The following is a 13,609-nucleotide window of genomic DNA, read 5'->3' on the forward strand; positions in this document are numbered from 1 at the left end:
CACACACACACACACACACACACACACACACACACACACACACACCTCTCAGGTATGGTGGAGAAATAGTGAGAGAGGAAGAAGAACAAACTTGTTTTCAGAGCCAGATCATTTTACTTTCCCTTTCTGTGTTACCGATTTGGGGTCTCTTAAAATCGAGATGAAAATGTTGTTTGCCCACCTTGTGAAATGGCTCAGGGCATGCCTGGCATCAAAAAGGGATTTGCTGTGCAACTTTGGAAGCAAAGGAGAAACATAGGTAGACTCAGGCTCTGCAGCACCAGGAAATGGAACCCCACAGCTTCGAGCCAGCAGGATTTTCATACTGATATAGCTTCCTTCTAGTCGAACTCCAGCTCTGTGACGGATGTGAGTAGCATCTTTATAAGGGAGTGTTCCGTTTGTCCTACTGTCTCCATGGCCTGATAGTCTCATTATAACCACTTATTATACAAGTGGGTAACTTAAGTAGGCCTTGAACTTCTTCAGAGAGGACGGTAGAAATCCTAGATGTCAAGTGAAAAGTTAGTGCGGCCACCGCCCCAAACTAATCCACGAGATTCAAAGCTTCAACTGAGGACACCTAAATGTGTTGGACCCAATGCTGTGCCAATTTAAAATTCTACTACCAGGACACATTACCTTCAGCTTAGCTAAGTTGAATCTCGTCTGCCACTGGCTTCCCCACACTTCCATTAAGACCATCCGGAGCTCCCGAAAGCCCTTTAGAATTTTGCTAGACAAAACAAATGGTATTATTACATGGTCAACTTGCTGTCATTTTTCACTTGCAGATCATTGATAGATACTTGTGTGTAGTAGCAGCAGCCTGGAAGCAGAGCCCAGAGTTGGATTCTGTTGACTTTTCCTCTGGAAGACTGAGTCCATTGTGGTTTCCTTTTACCTTATCTTCTCAGCCCATGACTACATGTGGGCCCTTGGCACGGAGTCAGTTAAAGAAGGATCTCCTCCTGGAAGAGTGTCTGTGAGTTGTTAGGGAACCAGTTGACCTAGAGCTATGTAGTAAATGTAGCTACTAGCTGGTATGCAAAATAGATTGACATCATGTACAAAGTTTGAAGACTGGGACGGTTAGGTAGTTTGTAGGAAGCTGGTACAATAAGGAAGTCTCTTAGTGGGCAGTACGGGGAATAGTTGAAGGAATGCAATTGGCGGGTCATCTCAGTGAGGTGATGGGACTGGTATCCAAAGCTAAGATTGCTGGGTGCTTCACTGGGAGAACTCGTGGGTAACTGTGGGCTGCTGGTAGCTTGTGAATCATTGCTGTAGTTACTGACAGAGCTACTTATAATAGGAAGAGCTTGTGCATTGACCAAACAGGAGTTTGAAGATTTTGTTATTAGTCAGAACAATCAACATGATTCTTTATAGGTGAGATGCCATAGCCGACAAGTCTTACGTGTTAGAAGGCGTGTGAAGAGGAGATTTAGGAAGTTGCCCTGTGATAACTGTGCATACGTACTGAAAAGGGTCCATACTTGAGGAAATTAGGGTCAAGGGTCAGGGAGAGCACTTGCCGAGGCTGCTGGCTCCCCACTTCCATCTGGAAACACCTGCATCAGGTGTTGTGTGTAGGCATCACCCAGCAGTGGCTCCTGACGGGCAGAGAGATCTGAGGTTCTTATTCTTTTACCAGAAGGCTCATGTCAGACAACACAGCCCGCATCATTTCAGGAGCTCCAAGGATTCCCTAAAGCCCACGGAGATCCCAAGTGATTACATCTGCCAAGAGAACAGAGTAGTTGAAGCATGGCCCCTGCCCTTGATGAGTTTCTGGAAGAAACCTGACACTTCCCAGAGCACCTCTCACTTTGAGTATTATTGATAACACTGTAGTGATTGAGGACAAGGGAGGGGATGCTGGCTCAATTTCTGAACCCTGCCTTTAGTGGGCGGAGCATATCAGCAAGCTGTTTAGAGCTTCCCGTGTAGCCTATCTGTGTTCAGTTGCTTAATGGTAAGAGAGCCATAGTCCTGTGACTTTATAGACGGTTTCTCATGTACCGCCTTGTTTAGTCTTGATCTTCCTAATGACTTTAAAGTGAGTGAGGCAGGTAATTTTTACAATAGGCTATGGGACCTTTCTTTAGGTCACAACCCAAACATTGCTGTGGCCAAACCTCACTTTTTCTCTGATTCACTCACTCAGCCACACAGCTAGTTTCCAAGAGCCGGCGTGTGCTGGGTGATACAGTTCTGGCCAAGCACCATGCTACAGGTGGACCCAGAGAGTGTGCAACCCGAGCCTTCTGTTCCTCCCGACAGACACAGCAGAGAGAAAACCCAGACCAGGACAATAGACTGACCCTCACCACGCAGGATGAGAAGTGCTGAAACATAGCCGCCCTGTGGCACAGAGGAGAGCCTAATCCATCTTTGAGGGAGCTTCCTGAGGAAGGTGGTGTCCTGGTGGAGTAGATGGGGCCCGAGTGACTGGGAAGGGTGTTCTGTACAGAGGAACAGTGTATTTAAAGGTTTGGAGGCAGAAACTGCCTGGGGAATTCAGGAGAAGCTGCCTGGGATTCAGCAGAAGGAGGGTGTGTGATGGGCTATGGAGAATGAAGGGCTGGAACATGGCAAGACTCAGAGCTTGACGTCGAGGGGAGTGATGTGGTCACAGCTTATTTCTCTGGAGTGTGGCTTGCAGGACAAGAGTTCTAAAACACAGAAGTGAAGCAGCTTGGGCTATTTCAGGTCAGAGGTAGTAGTGGCTGCAGATCTGTGAGAGGAAGATGTCAAGTGAACAAATCCATGTGGCCAGTACGGGAAGAGAGGTGGCCAGGATCAATTCAAGACATCTGTTTGGGTACCTGAACTTAATGACTTGGTAAACCCAAGTGGCAGAAAACCAGTCTGGGATCTGAGGAAGGTAAAGAGGCAGGGAATTCATATCGGATTGTAGCCTTGGAGGAGTCTCTAGTCAGCCAACTGGATGTGCTCCAAATCCTTTGAGAGACAGGCTGGAAATAAAGATTTGTGATTCGGTAGGTCCTAATTAGTCCCCATGACTCCTCGGGTGATGGAAATCTGCAGAGTGGTAGGAGAACACAGTGAGGGGGAGGACTGCTCAGAGCCGCAGGGACTCACCCACTTCAAGGGGGACACTACCGGGAACTAGAATGGGGTACCCGGGGTGCTAGGTATGGCCATGTGAGAGCAGAGGTCCCCGAGGACAGTCATTGCAGAAGGCTTTGTGCTGCTTCCTCTGCCAGGGAGCACGGCTAAACTCACACATCATGGGAGCGGTGAGTGAAGAAGCCGGAGCTCTTTACTAGCTCAGCAATCTACTCAGTACAGTGACCCTGTGTTTAGTTAGAGGAGGAATGAGACCCGCCTCCTTTTTAATTCCTAAGTAGTAAGCGTGAGTTCCGTGTTTTGAGCTCATGTGCTAGAATAAACATTTTTCTTTGTTCACACATAACCTGTGTTTATTGGCAAGTCATTTGTCTCATCTGTTAAATAGAGATGAACAGAGTAGAGGGTGTGCAGTGCTGGGCCTAACATGTGCAGGCGTCTTGGGGAGTGAGGGTTGTCCCCCCCTAATAAAGCCTTGTAATATTAAACTGTGTTGTTTTGAACTCTGGGGTTTTTTTTAAATATGGTATATTTCCATGAAAAACTTTAATTATTGATTGAATCTTGCTGTTCTAGTTAGAACTGGGTTCATAACAAACAGGAACACTACTTGATAAACTTGCAAACAAACAAAGCCCAAGATTGTACTTGTTACCCCTTGTTGGAGATGAATTTTATTACAGGATAGCTACACTAAACTCTGCCACATCCTCGTTAAAACTGTTTAAGGGTTTTAGAGAACATCTCAGGCAGACTGAAACCAATCCGAGCCTGGTACTGGAGATTCCATTAGCTATCTTAAAACTGATTAATCTTTAACCCGTTAGCATATTGATTATTGCTGCAATTACTGCCTGTAATGGTTTATGCGAAGGACAGCTGAAGCAAACACACCTTATAATTGCTGCTGCTGGGTTTAGTTTGGCACCTATCCTGTACTTTCCATACATAATCTTTGTGTTTTGAATGCTGGAATGCTTTGAAGGTAGAAAGTGTCAGGCTTAGTGTTACTTCAGTGTTGGGAGATGGACTTACCTGGTTTGAGCTTACAAAGTCCCTTTGTTAGTGCTATTGCTGTAGTTTTAATTTGAGAGTCCATAGTCACCCTGGGTGATGAGGTGAACATCTCCACTGCTTTGGAAGTCGTGATGCTGGGAGGGTTAGGTGACTTCCTGAAGGCCGTTCACAGTAGCAGAATCAGGGTCCAGGCCATTTCAGTCGACACCTACACATAGAGCATATGCTGAAGTGATAAAAGCCAAGGCATGGTAGATGGCCACATTGTGGCCTTTTTGCTCAACTCATGTAAGTTCTCTTGGTGACTGAGGTATAGGCCTTCACTGTTGCTGCTTGTTTTTTCTTTTTCTTTGGTCAAGGCAGACTCTTGTCTTTGCCGTCACGGATGGTTTTATAATTGTGTAGAACCAAAAATGGGAGAGAACAAAGGAAGACGGCACTGCAGAGACGCAGAGGATCAGACCCAATTCCAGTGTGCTGTGCAGTGGTTTTATCATGGTCTTTGCCCCTTTCTTCTGTGAGGCTTACAGCACTCCTCTGGCTGGACCCCATCTTGCAGCCCAGCAGAGTGAGACACAGCAGGGCATGGCCTCACTGGTGCCATGTGTCAGGAGACGGCCAATGGTGAGGCTCCCAGGAATGAGCCCTTCAACTCTTGAGTGCCTTGCCCACTTACTTGGGCAACAGCAGGACTAACAGCCTGGTAGCCCAGTGGCCTGGTGGGAATGCTCTGTGCCAGTTTACTATACATGCCCCGGCTTTTATCCTTGCCTAGGAGGTAGCTAGAGCTCAGGCTGGGGCCTTGTGACCTCTCGGCAGCCCTGAGCTGGGAAGTCACTTGTGCCCAGTGTGCTCACACCATCGTTTGGTTACTCCCCATCCCTGTGTGTGTCCAACTCTATCCTGGTGTGTCAGCGGGAGAAAAGACACTTGGATTCCGGAGAACTGTAGAAAAGTGAAAGTAAAGCCTAACTAATTGTTTGAGAAAGTCTTAATCAGCACAGGTGTATCGTTGCAGCGGGACTCCGTCGGTCATGGTACAGAGAGCTGGGTAGAGAGTGCCTAGATTTTTTGCAATGGTTACAAACATATATATAGTTTTCCAGTTGATTTGGCACAGTGCTAAGATGAAAGGGAAACCTTTTTTTAAATTTATTTTGCGAGGTAAATAAATAAAGCTGGAAAACAGGTCAATTTCATGCATGCAAGGTTTTATAGTAGGGAAAAGGCATTGCACCTGTTCTGACCCTTCACACTTGAGGTCATTTGTTTTCAAACTTGACCCCAAGCATCGGTTTCAGACAATTCTATAATTAGTTTGTTAGATAAAGCATAAGGATTTTTTTTTCCTGATTTCTAGGACCATGGCAAAGTAGGAACCTACTGTACATAGCAGTTAATTAAAGAGAAGCATTGACTATAGTCACCACCACGGCCCTGTCTTGTATCCGTATAAAAAGGCAGGAATTTTTTTGACAGCCACTGATTGGAAAGTTGCTTGCAGCCTTCCAGAAGCACGGGTACATGCTGTGGATCAATAACCGGCAAATTTCCCATTAAAAAGAATACCTGAGCAATGTTCCAAATAGCCACTGGCATCTTAATTTTCCACGGAAACCTCAAATACTTGTGTGCCAAGGACAAGTCATTTTCGGACAATTTTTCCAGACTACTTGTTAACAGTTATTGCTGTCCCAAAAGGTTGACAGCCGACATGATTGATATTTCATTTACCTGTCGTCACCGCGTGAGTAATGGTGTGCGCACTGTATTTCTGGGCTTTTCAGGAACAGCCTTGTGTTGCCTTCGTATATTCCAGATTCCAGAGTGATTTGCACGTATTTACGCTGTGCGTGTTTAAGTTTTTAGATCCATAGAAAGAGAGAATTGCCTTCCTTTACAGTTTGAAAGCCACTGCAGGGGAGGCCGCTCATCCCAGTCATTAGCAAACAGTCCCTCCTGGGCCCTCCCCTCCTTCACCTTCCTTGTTTGCAGGACAGGAAGCCTTGTATTTCTCGGCTTCTGACCCTCACAGTGTTGTAGAATTTTGAAGCCTCTGCATATTTCTAATGAAAAAGATTAATTCTAAAATGACTTTAATCTATATAAAACCAATAGAAAGACACATTTTTTAAAAAAATTATTTTTGTTTTATATGCATTGGTGTTTTGTCAGGTCTCCTGGAAGTGGAGACAGTTGTGAGTTACCATGTGGATGCTGGGAACTGAACCCTAGTCTTCTGGAAGAGCAGCCAGTGCTCTTAACCACAAAGCCATTTCTTCAGCTCTAAGATACAAGTTTGATTTTTTTTCTTAGCATGTTAGTGAACATGATAATCAATTTGCAGGAATTTCCTGAAAATGTGGTAGTTAAGAGATATATGAATGTTTAAATATAAAAACAGCAAAGATGAGAGAAGGAGAGAGTTCTGCTTTTGATAGGCCTGTAAAACACAAAGTTAGGCTGGAGAGGCTGCTCTTCCAGGGAACTGGAGTTTGGTTCTCCAGCACCACACTGTGACTCACAACTGTCTGTAGTTCCAGGCCTTTTTCTGGTCTCTGCAGACACCAGACATGGTAGTAGTACACAGACATATACGTGGGCAAAACTTTTGGACACATAAAAAATTTTTAAAGACTATTTTGGGCCTAGTCAATGCTTTTCATTGTAGGAATTTTTCTTCATGAGCATCGTTTTCTTGTTTGTTCAGCTTAAAAGAAATATAAATAAGAAGGAACAGAAGGCATCTCCCAGAGTAGGTGGGTGGGGGTCCAGGCAGTACTCCAAGGAAAAGGGATGGGACCTCAGTCCATAAATGCTTTATGAAGGGCAGGGAGCTATATTTTACTCAGGACCTTATGTTTTGTGTGCCTAGAACTTTACAGTAAATTTTGATCCATCTTAAACTATGCCTAAGACTAAATTATGCATCTGAAGTAGATTTTCTAGAAGGGAGCTATCTTTTTATGTGGGGATTCTGTTGTCCTTGGTTGGATAATGTGTTGTTCACTGGTCCCACAGTCTCTGCAATTTTGATCTTCATTGTCTGTGTGTTTTTATACACAATTGTACATGTTTATTATCTGTGTGCTTTTATACACATTTTTACATGTTTCATTAGCTGACATGTGGATTCAAGCCAAATATTGAGCTTATTCGTTTTGCTTTATAAAATTCAGAAGAAAAAGACAAGAGGAAATTTGAGTAATTTCTATCAAAATGCTTTTTGTATCATTTAAAACAGATATCATTTTAGAATATGATAAATACTAGCATGGGGTTTTAGTTAATACTGTTAAAGATAAATCATGGTATGGATGGTAACCCCATACTGGGCTTCCAAGTCCTGAATATAGTCACTGTAGTGATTTTGGTGTGCAAATATAGGGTACGTGCTCTCAAGACTGAGATGTGCATACCAGCCATTTCCAAAAGTACAATGAATTAAACAGCCCGTAGTGTCTATCCCAGTGTCCGTACATTACTGAGTAATTTCTTTCTATTATCTCTTTGCAGTATTATTCCACAGTAATGGAACAGCAAGTAAATGGCCAGCTAATAGAGCCGCTGCAGATATTTCCGAGAGGTAATGTTGAACAAATCCTAATCAACAATGATTATTTCAGCAAACTGTTTCATCAACAGTTATGTTTTCCAAAGGTTTAAATGCACATAACATGATGTTTAGCTCTTAATTTGAAAAAAACAAAAGAAGTATTCATTATCATGGGGGATTGCAAGCTATATTATAGTTATAGCAGATAAAATATCTAATCTGCTGGAGTAAATTAAACTAACTAGATTGTTTTTTGTTTTTGAAGTACATACTTACATTCGCTTAAAGAACTCTTTGGGAGTCACCATGATTCTAAATCAAGGCAAATGGATGGCTTGAATTCTGGATTTATATATTGCAGCTCGTGATGCTGGTGTAAGCTGCCGTTGATATGATGTGGAAGCTATGAAGTCTGGGGGCTCTAGGACAGAGCCCTGGGCAGAACTTGGGATTTGTCTTGGGGTAGGGGAGGGATTTTCTAAATAATGGGACACATTCTTCAATGGCATGAGTGGATGAGAGTGAGTCTCAGTGGGAATTCCTCTCTTAGATTGGGTGGCACCAGCCTGTATCAGCTACAATGGCTCATTTGTGCAAACATCCCCTCAAAATTTAAATAATGGTGAAAAGAGCGACTTAGTTATATAAGCCAGTACATTTTTAGCCATTATTTTTGTCTCACTTGAAATCCATGTTTTCTAACTAACAGAACAGATCAGGAAACCGTCTAAGTAAGTCTTCTAGAAATAGCTTAATTGAAATAATTAAAAGTTAAACTCACCTTCTTTAACTGTACAGATAATCATGGTATGAGTTTTCCAATTAAACATTCTAGACTTTCATTACCTGTAACTCAGAAGTTTGAATGGCTCAATTAACCAGTGGGCTCTATTTGCAGAGATGGTCTCCAAAGGCTGCTGGCTTGACCAGCCAGGGAGGAGATCCGGGTTCAAGCGCAATATTCCTCTTTGGGCGTGTGTGTGGGCAGTGGAACCAGGGGGCTTATTTCACTATTAGTAAGAACTTAATGAAGGGCTAAGTGAGGGGATAAACTGTGCTTCTCAAGCTCATTGGTCATCAGAAGGAAACTGATTAATCGGGTCTGTGGTGCTTACTGAACAGGCAGAGGGAGACAGCTGTTTCTTTGTAGATGGCCCTGATGATGACTTAGATTATTCCCTGGTGTTCTCAGTGGCTGCAGAATTAGGACAAATTTAGAAATTGTTTCCTCTAAAAAGGCTGAAAATCTCTATGAGTTGCTTCTGAGTTCTGTTATGGCAAAGCCGGGTACAGATCCCCAAGAACCTAGTTGTCGTGCTGAGGGCTTTTCTCCTCAGCAAACTGTTTCCTTCTCTCCATGGGGAATCTTTTTAGTTTAGTTCCCTTCTACTGTATGGGCAGTCTTGTGGGTGTTACTGTTCCCACGCAGAGCCCCCTTGGTGGCGGCCATTCTGAGACCTCTGCTCTCCTTTCTGCTCTCCCAACAGGTTTACAGTTAGGGTTTACTGCTTCCATTGTGTGGCCTGTTGAGGGGTGAGGACCAGAGAGTCCACAGCTCCTAAGTGTTCAGTGTATTCTGAGTGAGAAGGTGGTTTAGATTACAGTTTGTTTCTGGGGAAAGGCATCTAACTCCAGGGACCAGTGAGGTGTGTGAGGGGCTTTGGAGGATGTCGTGTAAGAGTGGGAGGAAGAAGATGCTGGGAAGACAAAGCTAGGAGCTGCTGGTATCGCTGCAGCCCCCACACAACACCTCTGAGGCTTAAAGCACGTTAACTGTAGTCTCACCAAGGCATGCTGAGGATTCCAGAATGTGACTTCTTCCCCTTTCTGTGGTTCTTCTCTCTGCTGTGATTTGGGTCTTTTGGGCTCTTTTGTTGTCTTTTTTGCTATTGACTCCTTCAGTGTGGATGCAGATGATGGGGTGATGAAATGTCTGTTTTCTCTGGTTACATCTCGTCAACCTGGCACAAGCTAGAGATTCCTGGCAAGAGGGAACGTCAGTGGAAGAAATAACTTCATTAGACTGGCATGTCTGTGGGTATTTTCCTGATTTCTAATTGGTGAAGGAGGACCTAGACTATTGTCTGCAGTGCTAGCCCTTGGTAGACTCTCCTGAGTTGTATAAGAAAGGTATCTGTGTGTGAGTCTAGAAACAAGTTAGTTAACAGTTCTTCACGACTTCTGTGTTGGCTTTTCCAGGTCTCTGCCTTGGCTTCCTTTGATGATGGACTGTAACCTGTAAGCTAAAATACACTCTGTCTTCCCCAGGTAGCTTTTGGCCTTGGTGTTTATCATAGCAACACAGGGGTGCATTCTAAGACAATGTACAATTAGAACGTGAGCGTGGCAGGAGGCTCCCTGGGTCTTCCTGGCTGGTCAGAGGGTCTCAAGCCTGAGAGGGTCTGTGGCTAGGCCCCATGTTAAAAAGAATTTTTAGACTGAACAAGTTGGCGGGACAGAAGACAATGATTCTACTCTAGTCACAGAGTCTCCTCATTCCAACTGTCACTGTATTCTTGAATAGTGTTCCACTCCTAGTTCATGGCCAAGTCTTCCCTGTGGCTCAGAGCTGTGTTAAATATTAATAAGTATGAAAATTGGAAAGCGTCATAGTAACTGCCTTTTTAACTTCAGGATGTATAAGGTTGCTGGAGTTTTGAATGCACCATGGCTGTTTAGATTTCTAATGACAAAGGTTTGAGGGAGTACTGAGGGTCCTTCAAGGGCTGGGAACCAGATGTATGCAGCTGTTATTTTGTTCAAAGAGTTATTTTGCATATTAAAGAGAGATTTGGAGTCTTAATGTATTAAGTATCTTATGCACTTAGAGAAAAAATAAAAACATTTATTCATGTTGAGATATATTTTGGGGATAATATTTTTAGATATCCTAATGAATTCACTTTTAGAGCTATATTTATTTACTTCATTTTGTGTGTGTTTGTGTACCTAAGTGTGTGCCTGCCCATGAGTGTATGGGAACTGGAGAAGGTCAGAGAGATGTTGGACACCTTGGAACCTCTGGGGTTAGAAATGGTTGTGAGTGAGCATGTGAGTGCTGGGAATTGAACTTAGGTCCTCTGGAAGAGCAGTCAGTGCACATCTCTCCAGCCCTAATAACAAAATAAATTCAAATTTACTAGAGGTCCTCAAGTTAAACTCACCACACCCTGTAACTATCATGTGCATCTTCTTAAGCAGCTCAATTTCTGTTGTCAGAAACAGAGAAAGAAAAAGTTCATGTTCACTCTTCCCTAAAAAATCAGTCAGAACTGACAGCCCTCCACACCCTGTGGTGTTTGACTAGAATCAGTCTACAACATGGCTAGAAAGCCCTGTGTTTTAACGGGACGAAGAACCATCTGCGGGCGTTAGAAATGTCTCACTTGTATCCCAGGGTGGTGTTGGGAAAGCGCTGTTGTTTTTCCTGGCCCATGTTATCTTCAGAGCTAAATAGGAGCAGATATCAAGAAACCTCATTAAATCGTATATCTGTGTTTTAATAAATCTGATTGCTTGTGGCTACACAAAATTTGAATACCCTCAGACTTGCATATTCCATCTTGGAGTCCATAGCAATCTTTTTGGATTCAAGGACCCTTTCCCTACCTTTCCATGCCTTCAAAGCAACAAAAGCAGAGACCTGCTGTTTTGCACATCCTTTGACTGCCTCATGCAGTTCGGTAGAGTGAGGGAAGTCTGCAGAAACCTGAGCCACGGGAGGAGTCTCATCATTTTAGCTCGGCCTGCCTGGCTTTGCTATGTTTTAAGCAGAAATTGGAATTCATATGAAATGGAGTCAGAAAGCTCTGCATTTATAAACGCTCATGCCTGCAAGTTAAGAGCCCGGTTCATAATTCCCACCTTGGGTCTTGGGGGCCACTTTTCAATCATTTCTCTCTGCTAATTTTGGTGTCACCCTCATTTCTTTTTAAACGATTCATTTTGAGCAAATTTGTAAATGGCCCTGATGTGTTCTACAATTTAGTCAATTACTGTTTCAGCCTGCAAGCCTCCTGGGGAACGGAACATACATGGCCTGAAGGTACGAATTTCAATAATTGTTTCAGTAAAGTTAGATGGATTTGTAATGCTGTGTTCCACTTATTGAAATGTCAAATAAAACTGCACTTTCTCAAGCTCTGACAAGCAATCTTTTTTTCTCTCTCTCTTTTTTTTTTGAGTGGTGGGGGTGGAAGGCAACATCTGTATTTGCTTACGCTGTGTATGTACTTGAATCCTAGGCCTTTGGTGCTGTATTTTTCAATTTTTGAAATCGTTTTGTTGGTCAGTTTCTCCAGGAGATCCTGGGGTCTGTTCTCTCCAAAGATTCATATGAGTGAGAGCATGGACTTCATTTTGGTGATTAATTAAGCACATAGCATATTGCACACAGGGTGCCTTCCCTCTCCTCTTGACATATTTATGTCTGAAACACATATCTAGTTAATGCCTTTTCATTGTTCTGCGTGTTTTAAATTCTGGATTTCTGCTCAAGGCTTCATGTCTGAAAGAAAAGCTGGCTATTTTATTAGGCTCAAGTGTTTTATAATTAATTACTTGAACCTCATTTTCTAGTGAATGAGAAGCAGTTGTAGAGCTGGAAGGGGGTGGCGTCCTGAGGTTTCCTACTAACCCCCAGACACAAGCTTAACGCGCCTTCATGGGCATCCCGCTTTTCTATTGTTCTAAATAGCAAGCTGAGGTTTTCAACCCTCGGTTTCTCTCTCTTTCAGCACTATTTAAGTATTTGAATAATGCCGGGGATAGGGATTATGTAATATATGGATTGTACAGTTCTGTAACCTATATACTGAATACACTCCAACCGTGGGTCTGTCTAGCAGCAGCTAATTAACCTTCATAGGGAGATGAGACACTGTGTGGTGAATTATAGGTTAATTAGAACTGCGTCCTCAGAACACAAGGCTGATCAAACTTCTCTCTTTACTTATAGGTGAATACGCGGGCTGGACCATCTCAACATGCCAGCCCTGTGGTCTCAGATTCCCTTCCAAGCAATAGGTGAGGACAAACAAGGGAAGTGTGCCCTGCTGCACTCCCCTCTCCAGGTGGGGCCGGGAAGGTAAAAGGTGTAGGTGGCTGTAGAGAAAAGTGAACTAGCCAGATAGCCCTTGTTGCACACTGGCTGAGGAGAAAAACGACTTAACATAGAAAGCTGAAATAGAGGCAGGTGAGATGGCCAGTGGGCAAAGTGCCTGCCAGGGAGGTGTGAGGGCCTGATCCCCAGCCCCCGTGTAAAATCCAGATGTGGCAGCACACATCTGTGACTCCAGTTCTGGGAGGTGGAGACAGGCAGCTCTCAGGAGCTCACTGGCCAGCCACCCTAGCGGAGTCCGTGAGCTTCGGGTTCAATAAGAGACCCTATCACAAAACACAAGATTGTGAGCCATTGGGGATGGTATCTTATGTGAACCTCTGGCTTCCACACACCCACACAAACACATACCTTTACCACACAGCCCCGTGCACAGCGAATGAATGAATGAATGAATGAATGAATGAATGAAGATACAAAAGGTGGAATCAACATGTTACACCATTAACTTTGTTCTAGAGTAATTTTCCCTAAGTTTCCAAAATGTATAGACTGTTCTATGCCTGTTTCAAGTCTTGGTACAATTACAAGCTGTGTGATACTTACCAAGTCTTTCTTGCCTGTCCACCTTTTGACAGTGTTATTATCTGTTGGCATCTTCACCAGACAGAGTCAGGGACAGAGTCAAATGGTGACATTTAACTTGACCGGCAGTCTGCTCATTAATGGCGTCTTTGGTTGTCCAGGAGATTAAAGCAACTGTAATAGGAAGATTATTTTTGTTAATTCGTGGTAGCATCACCCCACCCTGGGACAGATCTTAAGCCTTTCAAAGTTTTCTTCTGTAACTGAAATGAGCTGCCACACTGTGGCGGTACTCA

At 43.6% G+C, this 13,609-nt stretch overlaps 1 protein-coding gene across 5 annotated transcripts in view; it reads left to right on the forward strand.

The window, feature by feature from the left end:
- Map2k5 (mitogen-activated protein kinase kinase 5) overlaps positions 1–13,609 on the forward strand; it is a 237,834-nt gene that overhangs the window by 28,516 nt on the left and 195,709 nt on the right. For all 5 annotated transcript variants that reach the window (XM_005347788.2, XM_026778922.1, XM_026778920.1 and 2 more), the window contains 3 exons: positions 7,630–7,699; positions 11,674–11,714; positions 12,627–12,694. In XM_005347788.2, coding sequence (XP_005347845.1) covers positions 7,630–7,699; positions 11,674–11,714; positions 12,627–12,694 — 179 coding nt within the window. The remainder of the gene's footprint in view (positions 1–7,629; positions 7,700–11,673; positions 11,715–12,626; positions 12,695–13,609) is intronic.

The sequence above is a fragment of the Microtus ochrogaster genome, chromosome 5 (genome assembly GCF_000317375.1).
Source record: "Microtus ochrogaster isolate Prairie Vole_2 chromosome 5, MicOch1.0, whole genome shotgun sequence".
Lineage (NCBI taxonomy): Eukaryota > Metazoa > Chordata > Mammalia > Rodentia > Cricetidae > Microtus > Microtus ochrogaster.